Raw genomic sequence first — 19,257 nt, forward strand, 5'->3', positions numbered from 1 at the left:
TGGTGAAATTGTCTCAGAATCTAGGTTTTGCTCTTTGCTCATGGTCATACAGTGAGCAAGTGACAGAGCCAGATTTGAATTCTGGTCTGTGTGGTTCCAAACTCTTGATCATAAGGCTGTGTTTCACCTTCATTTTTACAACTCTGCCCTAATTTATCTTGTCTTCTTTACTTCCCTTGTGACACTTTATGCCAGAGGAGATGAATTATAAAAGGGAAAAAACTTTTACTTTTCTACCCTAATCTCCCCCCTCCAGAAGGTAATTCTTAATTTTCATCTTATTTACCTTAGGTAGCAAAGCAAGGGGAAAACAGAGAGAGAAAACAAGGCATGGAGGCAAGAGAGCACAATGTGACCCCTCCAATCCTGTTTTTCCTCCTGTACTGTTCTTAGCATCACAACTTTCCATAACTGTATTCTTTTCCCAGTTATTGGAATTTCTGTCCCAGACCTTTACATCATTACTCATGCCCCAGAGCATCATTACCTCCTGCCCGGCCCATAGATGCCATCACTAGTGACTGACATTGAGGAGCTCCTTTTTGTTTAGCAGGTGGTTAGGAAGAGAAGATAGGACTGAATGAACTACTGTGGTTGGGCCGTGGAGGGAGAAGCGTGGGCAGCATGTCAAGTTAAAGCTCGAATAGATGGAAGCATTGTTCCAAATGAAGATTAGCTCCCACAGTTTATTGTCTATTCAGTGGGCTTTTGTGGGCTAGTCAGTGAACTCAGTCAACATTTCTAAAATTGTTACTAAGGAGAAATATGTTCAGAGTGCCAAACAGGTTACTTGCAAACAAACTTTAGAACATAGTCATTTTAAATCGAGAATTGCCTAATTGCAAGCATCCCAGGTTCTCCAGTTTTTTTCTTCTATAATATGCTTCTCCAATGACAGATTTTTTTAAAATGCAGTTCTTAATCATCTAGTTGAAAGAATGTAATATATTTTCTTTATAAAATCTCTTTTTTAAAAAACCTATCAATTAGCATGAGTTTTGAGTGTTGTCAATGTTTTGTTTGACTTTCAGAAACCAAGCCATCTCCTGCTTTGTAGTTTTGTAGCTCTTGGCCTTTTAGTGGCACTTTTCCTGCTGCTTCAAGCCTGTCCCTGGACTTACTATGTCTATTGTTTGCTGCCATTGCCAATATGGTATGCCGTTCTAAGAGAGTAAGTAACACATCTTGCGGTCTTGTTTTTCACTGACAGTTAAATTTGTATTTAAAATGCGTTAGGGGAAAAAAAAAAAAAAAAAAAAAAAAAGGAGTTCCCGTCCTGGCGCAGTGGTTAACGAATCCGGCTAGGAACCATGAGGTGGCGGGTTCGGTCCCTGCCCTTGCTCAGTGGGTTAACGATCTGGCGTTGCTGTGAGCTGTGGTGTAGGTTGCAGACGCGGCTCGGATCCCGCGTTGCTGTGGCTCTGGCTAGGCCGGTGGCTACAGCTCCGATTCAACCCCTAGCCTGGGAACCTCCATATGCCGCGGGAGCGGCCCAAGAAATAGCTAAAAAAAGACAAAAAAAAATAATAAAATAAAATAAAATAAAATGCATTAGAGGAGTTCCTGTTGTGGCGCAGTGGAAACGAACCTGACTAGGAACCATGAGATTGCGGGTTTCATCCCTGGCCTCGCTCAGTGAGTTAAGGATCCGGCGTTGCCATGAGCTGTGGTCTAGGTCACAGATGCGGCTCATCAGATCCCATGTTGCTGTGACTCTGACGTAGGTCGGCTCTGATTAGACCCCTAGCCTGGAAACCTCCATATGCTGCAGGTGCAGACCTTAAAAAAAGACAAAAGACAATATAAATGAATAAATAATTAAATAAATAAATAAATAAATAAAATGCATTAGGTTTCCTAGCATAAGTCATGAAAGTATATAATACCATCAAATCTCCAAGCCCTCTCATTTCATTCATAATAGCATAAATGTTGCATATAAATATCCTTTTTGTTTTTCTTTTCCCTCTTCATCTTTATTGCCCAGAGGTAGTATTGACATCATTCCCTTCTTTGTGTATCTTTTATAAGAAAAATCTGGAGTAAAAATTAAATGATAATAGGTTACCAGGTGTGACTTACATTTTGATCTTGTCTCATCATCCCAGTTTCCAGTGTATCTCCCTATTTCACAAAGCAGTTTGCATGCTTTCATCCCACACATTTTTGCTCTTCTTTTCCTAGCTGTCATGTAAACCTAGATGAATGAAAGTTTGTAATTCAATCTAGTAATGTGTACATACAGGGATTAGGGGAGATTATTCACATGTGCTGTGGCTCTACTTGTGCTTCCTCACAAGTTGGACTTGAAATGGGTTCTTACCATTGTAGAACACATCAGAGGTAGAGCTCTCATGTGAGTTTCAAGCACTTTAAAACAAAATCACTAAAATGTTGGGCTGGTTCACACTCCTAGCCAACGAGGGTTATGGTACAGATCTTGTTGCCCTCTATATTTACACCAGTAATCTAGAAGTTAAACTTGGTCTTGGGCATCCTTTAAGCAAACCAGACCCCAAAAGCTGACCATAGAATAACAACCCAGAATAAGGGTATTTTCAGGATTAGCCAGCAACATGTGTTTTTATTCTAACTTCTGTTACTCCAGCTTTGACCACCTCTTCTTAACATCAAAAATAAAAATTAATATTAAAATATTTTAAATATTAATATTTTAAAAGTATAAGGCAAAAAGACAAGAAGATGTCATTTACTCTGGTTTAAAATTTTTCAGAATGAAAGGTTTTATCCAAAGTTCCCTCCTGAATTATTAAATGTTCTACTTATGAAGAACACATATATATTTAAACTTTAAGAGATAATGTGGAAGTTCCCGTTGTGGCTCAGCAGGTTAAGAACCTGACATGGTGTCTGTGAGGATTCAGATTTGATCCCTGGCCTTGCTCAGTGAGTTAAGCATCCAGCATTGCTGCAAGCTGCAGCAAAGTTCACAGATGTGGTTCAGATCTGGTATTGCTGTGCCTGTGGGCTCTGATTTGACCCCTGGCCTGGAAACTTCCACATGCTGCAGATATGGTCATAAAAAAAGAAAAAAAAAAAGAGACAATGTGATTTTGAAAGTAGTTGTGTTCTATCGTTATCTTTTTGATAGCTTATAAAGAAAATAAAACATAAAACTTGACTTTTCTTCTAGGAAAAAAAAAACTAAATGATTTTACAAAATCATCACTGTTGAGAATAAAAGAAGCATTCTCCTTTTTACTGGTGTTGGCTTTTCTATATGTCACCTTACTCATTTTGAAGGCTTCTTTTTTTTTTTTTTTGCTTTGCTTTTTAGGGCTACACCCATGGCATATGGAGGTTCCCAGGCTAGGGATTGAATCAGAGCTACACCACAGCTACAGCAACGCCAGATCCGAGCCACATCTTCGACTTACACCACAGCTCATGGCAATGCCAGGTCCTTAACCCACTGAGCAAGGCCAGGGATTGAACCTGCATCCTCATGGATGCTAGTCAGATTCATTTCCACTGAGCCACAACGGGAACTCCTGATGGCATTAATGTAACCACTGTTTTCAATCAGAAAATGGCTATAAACTAAATGATACTGACCTTTTATAACTGCCTACTTAATAATGCACTACAAATGCTAAAATTTTTTTCCAGTGATGAAATATAAAAAGTACTGAAGTATGTAATGCATTTTTAATGGTTATGAATTCACATTTAATTGCAATTAGTGTACATTTAGTGACATCTTAAACTAGTTTGGAAAAGGTTCTTTAGTCCAGTGAAAAAGTGCAGTTAAAATTTTCTCAGAGTTCTTGTCATGGCTTGGTGGTTAACAAAGCCAACTAGTATCCGTGAGGATGCAGTTCAATCCCTGGCCTTGTTCAGTGGGTTAAGGATCCGACATTGCTATGAGCTGTGGGGTAGGTCGAAGACGCAGCTTGGATCCCACATTGCAGTGGCTATGGCATAGGCCAGCAGCTGCAGCTCCAATTCAGCCCCTAGCCTGGGAACTTCCATACGCCACAGGTGCAGCCCTAAAAAGACAAAAGAAAAAAAAATTTCTTTACCTAATTTAGGAAAACGTACCTTCATTTTATTAAGGCAGATGGGATTTCAGTATAAAATTAACCTTAGTGAATTTTTAAAATGTTCACTTATTATTCATTTGAGTTCATTGTATTTTATTTCTGATATTCTATCTGTAATTGTATGTGCCCATATTCATACTGAGATCAAATGAGACTTGTTTTTTGTCATTAATGTTTATAAAAAAAACAAGCAAATTTTTGTGATCATTATCAAATTAATTCAGAAGTTACATTTTTCTTAAAATACTTCCATGTTTCAAAAAGAGATTTAGGTAGATAAACCCACTGAAACAAATCTGTTAGAGATTATCTTAGTTATTGAAAAATCTATGAATTCAGAATTCCTTGATGTCTATGCACAAAATTTATATTTTTTTACTGTATGAGATGTAATTTTTTACATTTAGTATAGATTATAAATAATCTTTTTATAAATAATCTTGTTAAACAGATTTCCAGTTATTCAAGACTTTGTCACATTATTGTTGACCAACCCTCCAAATCACTTTGTTGGATACTTGTTACTCTTTATCCTGGGAGTTGAAGTATTAGTAAGTAATTTACCACCCTATAACATTTTCCAAGTCTTTTGTACACATGTTACTCCTTTGAAATGGCTTCATTTTCCCTTTCTTCTTTGGATTGCATTACTAGGTTGTCAGTTTTTTCTACCGCTATATGCTTACAGCTGGACTCATCGCATTTGCAGGTTGGCCATTTATCACTCCACTGTGGACTCGAGCAAAGGTACAGGTGCTCACTTCAATGTTGGATAGATTCATAGCGACTTTGTCTTGATATGTGTTTAACTCAGGGAATTGTTCATTTTCTTAAGGAAAGGTAGAATATGTCCTTATGAAAAGAGCCGGGTCCTTTTGACAGAAGGACTAGCGTTGACTTTAAGGTTTCAGTGATTCATATAGACTTTCACATCAAAGTAAACTGTCTTGCATCCTTCTCTGAAGCACTTCCTAGATTGCTCTAGCCTCAACTATCTAAAAGCCAGGAGGAACTGCCCAGGGCACCGAGGTGGCATAAGGGGCCATGCTCTGGACTCAAGTCAGAGGACTCATCTCCCTCCTGGTCCGGAGCCATCTCATTCTTTCTCTGGAGAAGTATATATTAACGACAGATTAGTTTAAAATATAATTACACCTGATTTTCTTCCTTTAACTATGTAGGTCATTACAGTGTGCTCCTACAAAGAATACTCTCATGTCTCCACTTTGATGCTTTCTGGTGGAGGAAACTGCAAGATAGAAATATCTTCTTTCTACCCCATGAGAACCTATAAAATTTTTCAATTAATGGGATTATCAATGATTTTTTTTGTCTTAATCTAATTATAAAAGTGTTTTAACTTATTTCCCTCCTAGATGCAATCAAATGATTGCAGGCCAGCCTTCTTAAAGATGTCCTCAATATATGGCAGGACATAATTGAATGAATTGCTTGATTGGAAATGGCAGACCTAAGTTTAAATCCTGGCTGTTTCATTTATTAGTCACAGATCTGATGCTACTTTCACTTTAACATCTCTGAGCTTGGTTTCCTCCTCTGAAATACCATGAATAATATAATCTCCCTCTCGAGGTTATTGTGAGAATTAAATGAGGCATTGTCTGTATCACACCAACTACAGTAACTATTATAACAAGTCCTTCACAAAACAGTAACCATATTACTTTTTAAAGTAAGTAGATAAAAGGCTTTGGCTTTTCCTTTTAGTTTCACAGCCATGTAATCTGTGAAACACTGAATACAGTTTTCTGTACTATAATTGTCTAAAGATAATTTTTTTTCTTTATTTTAGAGCACCTCACTGAGTTGGATTTTCTTCTGTTTGCTCCTGGCAGTGTTCCCACTGATGCCTGTTGTAGGACGAAAGCCAGATATCTTTCTAGTGTATGAACAACATTTTAACTTATTTTCTTTTTAAGGCAATTGTTTTTCTCAGTCACCTCTATAAAACATGAACCTGATGTTTGGTCATGAGTTTAAAATCACATGAATGAACTAGAAGTTGAAATACTAATATCAAACCATTAGTCATAATATTTTTTCTTTTAGCCATGCCCACAGCATGCATAAGTTCCCAGGACAGAGACTGAACCCCGGTCACAGCAGTGACCCAAGCGACAGTAGTGACAATACCAGATCCTTAACCACCATCAGGGAACTCCTATTAGTCATAATTATGGCCCAGGCTTTGAGAGGCATTCAACTTCCCTAGGGATGCTTCTGGGTCTTCATAAAAAATGAAATTGTGCCAGTGATAACTAAGAAAAAAAAAGCTTTTGTGCGTTTCTTATATTGGAGAATTAGTAAAAGGTTTCACATAAAAAAAATGTTCTTTTTCCAAAATTAAAGGGTCCAGAAGCCTTTGATGATTGATGTAATCTCTGTCTTTGCCCTTAAGTATATCCACATTTTACTTTTTTTTTCTCTTTAGGGCTGCACCTGCAGCATATGGGGGTTCCCAGGCTAGGGGTCTGCTGTCCTGCGCCATAGCCACAGCAATGCCAGATCCGAGCCGTGTCTGCAACCCTACACCACAGCTCTTGGCAACACCGGATCCTTAACCTACTGAGTGAGGCTAAGGATCGAACCTGAAACCTCATGGTTCCTAGTTGGATTCATTTCCACTGTGCCACAATGGGAACTCCGAAAATTTTCTTTTCTTTTCTTTTTTTTAACATATCCACATTTTAAATGTCTTAGAAAAATGAAACTTTCTTCTAATCTGAAGGTAAAGATTTCCAGGGGAAGAAACTGTGTACCTTGACAACTTTCTCATGTTTTGTCACTTAAGTGGTTAGAAAATTCTATATAACTTACCCGAATTCTCCATTCTGCTGTTGTATTTATTTCTCTTCAATATATCCTGAACAAATCTGTAAAATAGTTGGTTACCTTTATTTTTAACTTGAAATTATTAGCACATAATCTACCAGCTATGTGTGTGTTTGGCAAGCAAAATGATCACTATTTCACTTAACATTTCCTCTCTTATTTTCTAATCATGTAATCATCTATGTTACTTTCTTTTGAACTCTGTGTAAGCAGATTTTTTTAGCTTTCTAATCTAGTCTTTAATAGATGAGTGTTTATCTTTTTTGTCTGGAAGAAGATTAAACAGTTTTTTTTAAAATATGTGTTAATTTTAAAGTGTTTGTTATCTATAAATTAACACATTTTATCTCATTTCTGTGAGAATGACAATATGGAATAGATTAGGAATTATTCCATTTTTGAGGCTTTGCTAATAAGTTACTTTATTATCAAAGTCCAAAAAATTACATTGAATTCTAAAGACTTTTATCTAAGTCATTCTTTATTAGTTGCTAAGTGAAAATGTTTTGCAGCTGTCATAAACTAAATAGTATGTGTGAAGATGAATTCAAACATTTTAATGTATTGTTTGCTTCCCATTGCTCTGTGAGTGCTTGCTTTTTTCTCTATAAAGCCCCACTCCTTCCATTCATCAGTGTCTGCCCGCCTGTCCTGCTCAAGCATTGTTGACATGGTTGAACAGGACTTATCATATGCTAAAAGGAAAAGAAATTATATTAATGGTCTCCATAGAAATTTGGCTGAGTCACAGAATTTGAAAGATGGTTCCCAAAGAAGACAGTTTGGGGAGTGGGGAGATGCACTGGGGTTGTGGGATGGAAATCCTATAAAATTGGATTGTGATGATCATTGTACAACTATAAATGTAATAAATTCATTGAGTAATAAAAATAAATAAAAGAAATTTGGCACGTACCTATTCTAGTAAAGATTAATTCAGGAAGCAAACTTTTTAAATCATGAAAAATCTAATTCATATTTTTAAGGATTATGTTGTTTCCCTCTATACTTTATTTATTTTTGTCTTTTTGCCATTTCTAGGGCCACTCCTGTGGCATATGGAGGTTCCCAGGCTAGGGGTCGAATCGAAGCTGTAGCAGCCAGCGTACGCCAGAGCCACAGCACTCACATGCTACTTTTTTAACCACTGTCCTACCTTTCCTTTAGCCAGAAATAGCTGTGGAAAGCACCATGGTCAATGATAGAAGGGAACAATTTGTGGATTATAAGTGTAGATTTTCCTTTTGTGTGAGGAAATGCTCATAGTCAGAAAATATACAATGTACGTACTGCTGTTTTTTCAAGCTGTCTTTTATATTATTTTCTGTAAGTATTTCCAGGTCAGAGAATTATAGTATTTTTACGCATAAAAGTTTTTAAAAATCAAATGTAGGTATAAGATTAAAGGTATTTTTAAAATATTGATAAGTTACAAATAACCCCACCCTTATAATACCTTTATCCTAAGATTTTTATTCCTATTATACCTGTGTATTTATTTTACTACTTCATCTGATTAAACCAAATGCCTGAGAGGCTCTACATTAGAGTAAAATATCTAATATTTTCATATGATATGTATTCTGTAAATATCTTAAAATGTGAATTTTGTTTTAAAACAGAATGGGTGCAGGCCTGCTGGTTCTTCTGCTATCCCTGCTTGTTTTAACGTCTGTCATAAGAAGAAAAAATGGTTTTGTAAATGAAGAGCTGGTGTTATATCTATTACAGGTCAGTTATAGATCTTTAATACTATATTCTGCTAATTATGTACTAAAGTTGTATTTAATTATCTTCTTTTTTTTTTTTGTCTTTTTGCCATTTCTGGGGCTGCTCCCATGGCATATGGAGTTTCCCAGGCTAGGGGTCTAATTGGAGCTGTAGCTACCGGCCTACTCCAGAGCCACAGCAACATGGGATCTGAGCTGCATCTGTAACCTACACCACAGCTCACAGTAACGCCGGATTCTTAACCCACTGAGTGAGGCCAGGGACTGAACCCGCAACCTCGTGGTTCCTAGTCAGATTCGTTAACCACTGCGCCACGACAGGAACTCCATAATTATCTTGTTCTTAAGATGCCATCATGTTTATATTACTCAGTACCTGCCAGCTGCAAAGAAAGTTTTCTGTTTAAGATGTTACATGGAACTATGTTCTCTGAAAGGTATGAAATAACAAAAAAGGGCAATAGGAAGCCCCTCTCCCATGTCTAGAGAGCAGAAATTAAGGAGGAAAGAGGCATCTGTATTGACAAAAAGTTGAGCTGAAAGGGCCTCATCTGGACTGAATTTCTGGGTTGTCCTCTTTTGGGTCAGGGAAAAAGCTTCTTGACGTGAAAGTAGCCACTTAGTATGTTTATATGAGGATTAGCCAGTTTAAGGCCTCAGATGACATCCTGGGAGAAAATAACCTTTACATTGGTTAGTGGCTTTCTTGTGATAAAAAGAATTTTGAAGTTTCAAAATCGCATCAGTTCCCAGCTATGCTGTGTACTAGATATGTGATTTTCAGTAATAGCACTTCAGTCTATTTTTAACCTGTAAGAATAATATCCAATAAGGTTGTGAAAGACTGTATAATTTTTTCTTCTTTTTTTTTTTTGTCCTTTTGCCATTTCTTGGGCCACTCCCTCGGCATATGGAGGTTCCCAGGCTAGGGGTCTAATCAGAGCTGTAGCCACTGGCCTATATCACAGCCACAACAACGCCAGATCTGAGCTGCATCTGTGACCTACACCATAGCTCACTGACTATTCCAGATCCTTAACCCACTGAGCAAGGCCAGGGATCAAACCCACAACCTCATGGTTCCTAGTTGGATTCGTTAACCACTGAGCCGGGAACTTCTGAATAATGTTGTATTCTATAAAATGATAGTTTTTGTTTTTGTAGATAAGAGTGGAAACCACTTTTTTTTCTTTTAAACAATAAAAAATAAACCATATCTAGAACACTGATAAAAAAGAACACTTATTTGAGTCTTTTTTAAAAATTTACTCAGAATAAAGCTGGGATAATAGTATTTTCAAGTGCATTCTAAAATTAAAATATACAACACTTAAGAGATGTTAACTTATTCTAGAAGAACAACATAGAACATATAAAAAGAGAAAAAGTATTTTTGTCAAATAACCCTATCAAGACATTGGAACATATCTTTTCATTTTAAATGGTACACTACCTGGCTTTACACCAAACCCGTAGTAGCTTTGACAAAATTCACCTATAATACCATGTTAAAATTCTTATGGACTTTGTTAGACATACCCCTAATTATTAGGCAAATTTGTTACAAAATTCCTTTTTACATTAACTTTATTAATTTGCATGAATTCCTCTATATAATTATATATATATATAATATATACAAATACTACATATAACGACACAAAAGGAGCACAATATTCTTCAGGGAATATATATAAACTAGTGTTGAGTTGGTAAACTCTAGCTTGTAGGCTAGTGCCTCAGTGAATACTCAGGTCACAAAAATGTGTTGAGTGAATAAATAGATTTGACTGTGAGCAAGAGCCAGAGGTGGAAGACACTCAGCCATGTACACTAATATTTTACCCTCTGCATTTCCATGATTTAAGAAACCTTCCAGATTAGTAATAGGTAGCTTTAAATCGAAAGAGTGTGATGATGGATGCCAAAATATCATGAAAGTGTTAAACACCTCATTTCATGCTTATAAAGGGGAGCCTTTGCTTAGTATAAGAATTCTGACTCTTGGTCTTAGCCACAGGAAAGTAAGCTGGTCCAAGATTAGTAGCATTTTGGCCAGATTCCAGTTCAAGCACTTGTCCAAGTATTCTTTATAATACATAAATTAGTCTCTCATTACCTTCCTTTTTTTTTTTTTTTTGGTCTTTTTAGGACCACACCTGCAACACATGGAGGTTCCCAGGCTAGGGGTCCAATTGGAGATACAGCTGGCAACACCGGATCCTTAACCCACTAAGCAAGGCCAGGGATCGAACCCTCAACCCCTTGGTTCCTAATCAGATTCGTTTCCGCTGCGCCACGACGGGAACTCTACCTTCTTTTTTATTTACGTCTTCTGTGTATGTTTTCAGATGCTGAGTGTGGTGGTTTCCATTTGTGTTGTATATGGCACCCATAATAGTCTACTCAAGAAACAAGGTCTGCCTCTTATTAATCAGATTGCTAGCTGGATAATATTAGGTAAGAGATCAATCAAACCATATGAGGTAACTTTATATCAAAGTCATATCTTGAAATTATCCATTTACATCTCTATTATTGTTATGGAAAGAAACAATTTTTTGCAGGAAAATAATAATAACCAGATATTTTTTCTATCTCTTACTGGAATTTGACAAAGGAAATTAGAACTTTTGTGAGCATTCATGTGTTAATAAGAGTTACTTGGTAGAATATTTATGACTTGCTAATAAGGCGGTCTATTTACTCAGACCTGATAAAAATAAAAATGATTCCAGAAGAGATTAGGGTTTTGTGAGGAGATTCCTATGCTGAAATTTCATGTCATTTTAAAAATTCTCAGTTCTTACCCAGGGACTAGAAAGCAATTAAATTTTATCTATATTTCCCTTGCTGAAAATAACATTGATTAGTCACCTCCCAACACAGTATCCATTTTGTAAAGGCAGTTATACATTTCAAAACATATTTATAATATTCTTAAGAATGTGCATGTAGAGTAAACAAATGTCATTTAAGGGCTTCGCCTTTTCCTTCCAACTAGAAAACAGGAGCAAACTTTTAAGTCCAGATTTTTCAGCTTAAAAAAAGACAATTTTTAATGTCTGTGAATGATGTGATATGCAGTTTAACTTCATTTATTTATTTACTTATTCATTTTTAATGATTTTTGTTGATCATCATTTAAAAAAAAAGAAAAAGATTATTAGATGGAACTTTGCCTTAAAAGAGGATTAAGGATAGGAGTGTCTTTCCTTGGATTGCTCTTAAAATCCAGACAGAAGTTTTAAAATACAACAGGAAACAGACATGTATCTCTGAAAATTTTGATTTGCTCATTTTCCGAACACCTTCATCATTGCGTAAGTGGAAGCTGTTCTTGAACAGTAAGTGCTCTTGTACATATAACTTTATTTTCACTATGTAAGCTTCATTTCATTTTGGACATTATACTGGCGTTCCCTTTTAAATTATCTTAATTACAAAAGTTACTATTTATATTCATTCTGTACAACAATATCAGAGACTGCTCTTTCATTTAAAAAAAAAAATGTGTTCAGTTCGTATTACATTCCGAAGTTGTTCTAATCCCTAAGAATGGTAAATATAAACCAGGTTCCTGCCCTCTTAGAGCTTATATTCTGCAGGGCTGGGTTAGTTTTCAAATCCACAGAAAAACTAAACATTATGAATGGGACCTATAACATAAAAAAAAAGTCTTTTCATTTTTCTGCGTAGCTTCACAAATACACACTGTATACAACATACACCAGCATATAAATAATATATGGCAAATGATAAATAGGAGATCAGATATGTCATCCTAACCACGGGGATTAGGAAATTATTCACATTTCCTTTCTAAAATAAAGATTGGGGAGATAATATTTTGCTACCCCTCCCCCAGTGCAATTGCCCTTCTCCCACTGAAGTAGTTGCTTTCATTTCCTGAGGGGAAAATTATTTCTCTTAATAGGTTTACTTTTATTACAACCCTCATGTGTGGTGAAGTCCACTTCTGTCTCTGAAATTCTAACTGGCACATTACAGCTCTTATTGCTTACTTTACGGTGGGAAAACTGGGAGGAGAAGGCTAGGAAAAATCAAATTTCTGGGGAGTAAGTTGTCTTTGAACTAAATGTCTAATTAGGATAAAAGTTGCCGAATCTTGAGTAATATTTTGTATTATTTACATTAAAAATGACAAGTTATTCACTTAGGAGTTATTACAGTAAATTGAGAAAATCTGAACCAAAATGTGGTTAAAATGATGAAATGTAGATCTTCTGTATAGCACAAGGAACTCTACTCAATATTCTTTGATAATCTATATGGGAAAAGATTCTGAAAAAGAATATGTATATATATATATGTATAACTGAAACACTTTGCTGTACAGCAGAACTTAACACCTTGTAAGTCAACTAAACTTCAGTAAATTTTTAAATGAAAAAAATTACATATAATTATGTATAAACATATAATCATGTTATATATTTATAGATAATATGTAGAGAGACTCAAATTACACAATTATAATTTTTTACAAAAAAACAAAACAAAATGTAATTTTGATTAAAAACGTAAAATTTCAAATTTCTTACAAAATGAGTAGGGCAGATGTAGCTTCATTTTAAATGTCACAGAAACCATGGATGCTTCAAATGATAATGGATCATTCAATGCTTTAAACTCACATACCCTGTGTCCCTTGCTCTAACATTACCCAAATTTGTTTCATTGCAGCCTCTTCCTTGGTCATACCTCTACTGAGTCCTCCGATTCTGTTTGATCGATTATTTAGCATTCTTCTTTCCTTGATGTCGACCTACCTACTTCTAAGCACGGGGTATAAACTCTTTTTAAATTTTAATTTCTAGTAGCAAGTTTTAAATGATATATTGACATTTCTCTGAATATTTAACCTCTGGAAATGAAAAATGTATGGATCTTGAGGAATAAATTATATTTGATTCTGTAAAAACTTTATATGACTTGATCTTTAATCTTCAGTTTTATCATTTCACAGTCTTGCTGGTTGTCTTTGTGTTTGTATTTATTTACTGAAGTTGCTAAGAAAATGTCACTTACCTACTGTGTTAGGAAGTTCTGATAGATTGTGGAGGAATTTCAGTTCTCAAACAGTGACTTAGAAGAATTTTAGTTTTTGTTGCATTCCTTTCATGCCCTTTAAATGCTTTGATTTATTCATTCTTCTTTGAGTATATTTTCTTTTATTTGTACTCTTACGTATATCATAGTCCAAATATTCCCTCTGATTCAGAAATCTTTTAGAATATTTTACCCAATGTTAAAGAATCCATTTTCATTGAAGATTAAAATTTTCTTATAAAACAAAACCAAAAAAGAACAGCTTGATTTGGGTTGGATTCTGAAATATTCTCTAGAACTCATTGAAAACAAATGACATACTCTCCCATCTATTTTGAAGAAGAGAATCCTTCACATGCTTTTGAATTTTATTTCATCTTTACTTAACTCCTTATGAGAGTGAGAAATATACACATTATAACAAATACTGTATAGACCAGACAAATAGAATAACTACCCTCACACAGTTTCAAAATTTGATCCAAATAGAGGGTCTTGGGAGTTCCTGTTGTGGCGCAGTGAAAATGAATCTGACTAGCATCCATGAGGATTCGATTCCTGGCCTCGCTTAGTGGTTGGGGATCCAGCGTTGCCGTGAGCTGTGGTATAGGTCACAGATGTGGCTTGGATCCCTGTTGCTGTGGCTGTGATGTCGGCCAGCAGCTGTAGCTCCGATTCAACCCCTAGCCTGGGAACTTCCATATGCCACTGGTGCGGCCATTTAAAAAAACAACCCCCCCCCCCAAAAAAAAACAACAAATATAGGATCTTGATCCCAGTTAGAATAAACCTAGGGATTTACCATTGTATTATCAACCGATTATCCCCAGTTTAGGTGATTTTATAAGGCCATTTTGGGTACAAGACTTGGTTGGGCTCTTTCTTTGGAAAGCTTAGATGTCCTGTTTCAGAAACAGGAATATTCTCAAAGTCTTCTCACGGTAAACCCTAACATCCTAAATGACCTAGACCCCAGGAGTTCTTGTGGTCCCTAGATAGGAGATGATCCAGTGGGGCACTAAACTTCCTTCTCTTAACAAATCTCCCCACACCTGTCTTTTCCTTTCTCCCACATAACCAGATCTGGGGCATAGCTATGGAGATGTAATATAAGCCGCATGGAAATTTTCACCAGTTACCTAATAAGATCTTAAGATAGATTTGCCTTGAGACTTAGAACTTTGAACTTTCAAATAAAACTTGAAGTCTATCAGCATATTCTTACTGAAGAGTGATAAACATAAAGAGATCTTAGAACTCTTCACTCTTTTCTCCTTTATTGGTGAAATTTCAGGATAAATAATTCAGTTTTAATCAGAATCCATCAAAGTATATATGAATTAGAATATGCACAAGTTTTTAGTCTAGGTAAGAAAGCAGAGATAAAATCATTTTTATTCTAACCCATCATTTTGGGACAACACACAAGTTTCTTTAAGATCACACACAGAGGTTGTGTTAAGGAAGTAAATGTTTAGGAGGCTCCAGATATGTGCCAGCTCCTACACAGTCACTTAGTAATTAAAAAGCCCTTTTCATTTTTGAACCTTTAAATTCTAAAGCAATCTAAATCTTTTAATCTAAAGATTTAAAGGAGTATATCGTAGATTCAAAAATACAAACAGTCTAGAAATAGATCTGATTTGCTAGATTATAAAATAAAGGATACTTAAATTTGAATTTTGAGTCCAAATATTTCATAATGTAGAGTGAGTTAATTATATAACTTAAATTGGGAATATATACTATAGTGTTTTTGTTTTTTCTTTTTCAGGCACACCCACAGCACATGGAAGTTCCCGGGTCAGTGATCGAATCTGAACTGGAGCTGTAACTTATGCCATAGCTTTAGCAATGCTGGATCCTTAACCCACTATGCCAGGCCAGGGATTGAACCGGCACCTCCACAGAGATGAGCAGGTCATTAACCCACACGCCACAGCAGGAATTCCTGTACTATAGTGTTTTGAATCATCAATTTCATAGTCAAAAGATACCATAGCAGATTATCATAAGCACATTAAGAAAACCTAAAAAGTAAAAAAAAAAAATCACACCTAAAATCACAATATTAAAGATATAACCTTATTAATGAATGTATTAAGAAATATATTATCCAGCATCAGAAAGCATATTTACCTTTGAAAAAAAATAGAGGTAGCCTGAAACAGCACAGTCTGATAATTTCAGTTAGTACATTTTTCATTGTCAAATCAGTTTTGCAAAACATAGTCCGCCTGTTATCATTCCACATCAATATTTTCGATGACCTGGAGGGTTCTCTATGTAAATAAGTGAATAGTCAGAATTATAGGATATTTTTTAAAAATGCAGTTTTATTACTTTACAAAAATGCAGTATTAGTAATCCTAAATTCTAACAGTGCATTCTTGATTAAATGAATAAAGAAGATTCATTTTAAATCAGCATTTAATTGTTTTTATGCAAATGGAAGCTATTGTAATACTTGAAAACAGTTCTCTTAAGTTGGTTAAACGTGTTCCTCTGAAATTTTCATTATATTATACCTTTGCTTAACAAAGTATAATAAAAACTAAATGTCTTGTCAGCCCTGTTCAATTTGCACAGAGACCAAACTAGCAGATCCTAATTTAGTAAGGTTTTATTATGTACACTCTGAGCCTGTGATGACATTTTATTGGTATTTCAGTTTATTAACTCAGATATGCAGACTTTATATGAGATATTAGTTGTCTAAAGAAATAAAATCCCATAAGAAGATTGTTTTGGAGTTCCTGCTGTGGTGCAACAGGTTAAGGATCCACTGTTGTCTCTGTGGCAGCATGGGTTCAGTTAAGGATCCTGGGAATTCCATATACAGCAAGTGTGGCCAAAAAAAAAGAGAAAGAAACGAAATTGTCTTTATCAGTTTATTCATCTACATTTTACAAAAATTCTAGTTTTTGAAAAGAAGTATATCTGTTACTATTTGTAGAACTATGGTATTTATATTTTTATATATGAGGAAAGAATACTTTAATATATGTTCAAATATTTTAAAAATCATGGTTCTCTTTTGCTCAGAGAATACACCTTCTTGATTCAATTAAATTTTTCTTCCCTACAGTTGTAGTGTCCTGAACACTAGCCAGACATACAGGTAGAACAATTAGTGTACCCCAGGTATATAATAGAGCTGTTAGACAATTATAAAATACAACAATTAAGTTATTATAAGTTAAACTGTGAATTGTATGATACAAAGAATGACTAAAAAAGGATTGGAGTAGGAGAAATGAATTGGTACCATCAAGAACTCATATGGAGGAGTTTCCGTCATGGTTCAGTGGTTAACAAATCCGACTAGGAACCATGAGGTTTTGGGTTCGATCCCTGGCCTTGCCCAGTGGGTTGAGGATCTGGCGTTGCCGTGAGCTGTGGTGTAGGTTGCAGACGTGGCTCGGATCCCGCGTTGCTGTGGCTCTGGCGTAGGCTGGCAGCTACAGCTCCGATTAGGCCCCTAGCCTGGGAACCTCCATATGTGGTGGGAGCGGTCCTAGAAATGGCAAAAAGACAAAAAAAAAAAAAAGAACTCATATGGAAGTTGAACTAAAATTTTTTTTTTAATTAAAGGATAGTTGATTTACAATGCTTCTTCAATTTCTGTCTTACAGCAGAGTAACCCAATCACATACATTTCCCTGTGTTGCACAGTAGGACCCCATTGCCCATCCATTACAAATGTTAAAGTTTGCATCCACCAACCCCATGAACTAAATTTTAAAGAATGGCTAGGATACATGCATTCTAAATCTTTCTTTTTCAATTTTTTTTTTCTTTTAGTCCTTGTAAACATAGTATAATCACATTTTGGAAAGTACAGATAAGGAGAAAAATTATTTATTAACCCTACCCCTCCTATTGAAGTTCTGGCATATTTCCTTTCAGTCTTACCTCTGTATTTGTTTTTTAACACAGTATTTAATCATAGTCAATAGTACATGTACTATTGTATCTTTATTTTCTGCTTAACATTATTTTAGAAGCATTTTCCCAGGTGGCTCATAGGCTTCCTGACCATTATTTTAATAAATATTTAATATTCTCTAATATAAATAACCTTGATTTTAAAAATTATTCTCTATTTTTTGGTCATTTTATTTCTACTTTTTATTGTCATAAATAATATCTTGAGTTATTTTTTATGTATATGCTTTTTATATACTTAGATTATTTCCTGTGTTCACTTCTCAGATGTAGTATAGGTGGGCCATAGAGTATGATTTTTTTTTTTACTTTTGTCTTAAGAGCAGCACCAGGTTATAATATTACCAGCAACCTATGAGGGAAAACCTATTTCATCATATCCTTCACAGTATTTGGTATTTTCTTTTTAAAATAAGACTATTAAATGCTATTTTAGTAGGCCAAAAAAGGTTCAGCTTTGTATACTTTTCTGTACTTGTTTCACTAATGATATTTTCTCAGGTATGTATTGTCTGTTTATATCCTTTGGGTGTTTTAAATCTTATGTACCAAGTGATTTGTGTATGCTTTCTCAAACCTAAATGTTTTCTTCTGCCTGATCTTCAGTGTTTTAGTTTTATGATCTGTGGTGGAGTTTAAAGCATTTTGTTTCTTTTGCTTTCTTGTGTTTAGGAATAGTGCTGTACGGAATAGAGTTCAGTAGTTGAAGAAGTTGAAAGAGAAATAGAGGCTTTCTTGTTTGGACTTGGTTTGTTTGATTTTGTTTTGTAACCTCCAGCTAGTCATGAAAACTCACCAGATACTGATTATGAGCTGAGTCTGTAGTGATGAAAAGACACAAAGATTTTATAAACCAGTGGGGAGTGCACATATGTAAACGTGATTAAAACAGTGTGATAAGTACTATCATATGTGGAGTATTTGGGGGATTACACAGGTAAAGCACTTATCTAAACTAGAGCAGAAAAGGATTAGAAAAGGCACCTGTCACTGTGTTATCTTTTGAACATTTCTTCTTGGTCCACATTATAATGTCCACATTGTATGCCAGCCTGGACATGTACCATATGTTATTTAACCAAACTCCCCTCTGGATATTAGGTTATTTTCTATTTTCTCTCTTGTAAACAATATTACAACAAACACCTTCCTATGGGAATCATAGTGCATGTGTCTGATTATTTTCTCAGGATAAAATCCTAGTATACTGGATTATACTATATGAATATTTTTGAGATTCTTGGTAAATAGTATTAGATTGCCTTCCAGGAAGTGTTTATTCCTCCGTAGAGTGTATGAGAGTTCCTTTTTCACTATGCTCTTGTCAACATTATTTTTTAATATGGGTAAATTTTATAAGTGCATATGGCATCTCCCTATTTTTTAATTTTTGTATCAGTTATTAATAAGGTCAAATATATTTTCATGTATTTATTGGCTCTTTTTTTTTTCTTTTTGAGAGTTTCCCTTGTTGCACTCACTTTTTAAAAAATTGGGGATGTTCATCTTATTCTTCTATGTATATCAATAATTTTAACTCAGGAATTGTCTTTTTACCCTTGTCTTTATTTTTTCTTTCTTTTCTGCAT

The 19,257-nt window shown here is 35.2% G+C and overlaps 1 protein-coding gene across 4 annotated transcripts in view; it reads left to right on the forward strand.

Moving 5' to 3' along the window:
• PIGN (phosphatidylinositol glycan anchor biosynthesis class N) overlaps nt 1–19,257 on the forward strand; it is a 95,059-nt gene that overhangs the window by 48,130 nt on the left and 27,672 nt on the right. For all 4 annotated transcript variants that reach the window (XM_047767022.1, XM_047767020.1, XM_047767021.1 and 1 more), the window contains 7 exons: nt 1,032–1,171; nt 4,516–4,615; nt 4,719–4,811; nt 5,878–5,969; nt 8,540–8,648; nt 10,999–11,107; nt 13,355–13,457. In XM_047767022.1, the coding sequence (XP_047622978.1) occupies nt 1,032–1,171; nt 4,516–4,615; nt 4,719–4,811; nt 5,878–5,969; nt 8,540–8,648; nt 10,999–11,107; nt 13,355–13,457 (746 nt within the window). The remainder of the gene's footprint in view (nt 1–1,031; nt 1,172–4,515; nt 4,616–4,718; nt 4,812–5,877; nt 5,970–8,539; nt 8,649–10,998; nt 11,108–13,354; nt 13,458–19,257) is intronic.

The sequence above is a fragment of the Phacochoerus africanus genome, chromosome 2, assembly GCF_016906955.1.
Source record: "Phacochoerus africanus isolate WHEZ1 chromosome 2, ROS_Pafr_v1, whole genome shotgun sequence".
Lineage (NCBI taxonomy): Eukaryota > Metazoa > Chordata > Mammalia > Artiodactyla > Suidae > Phacochoerus > Phacochoerus africanus.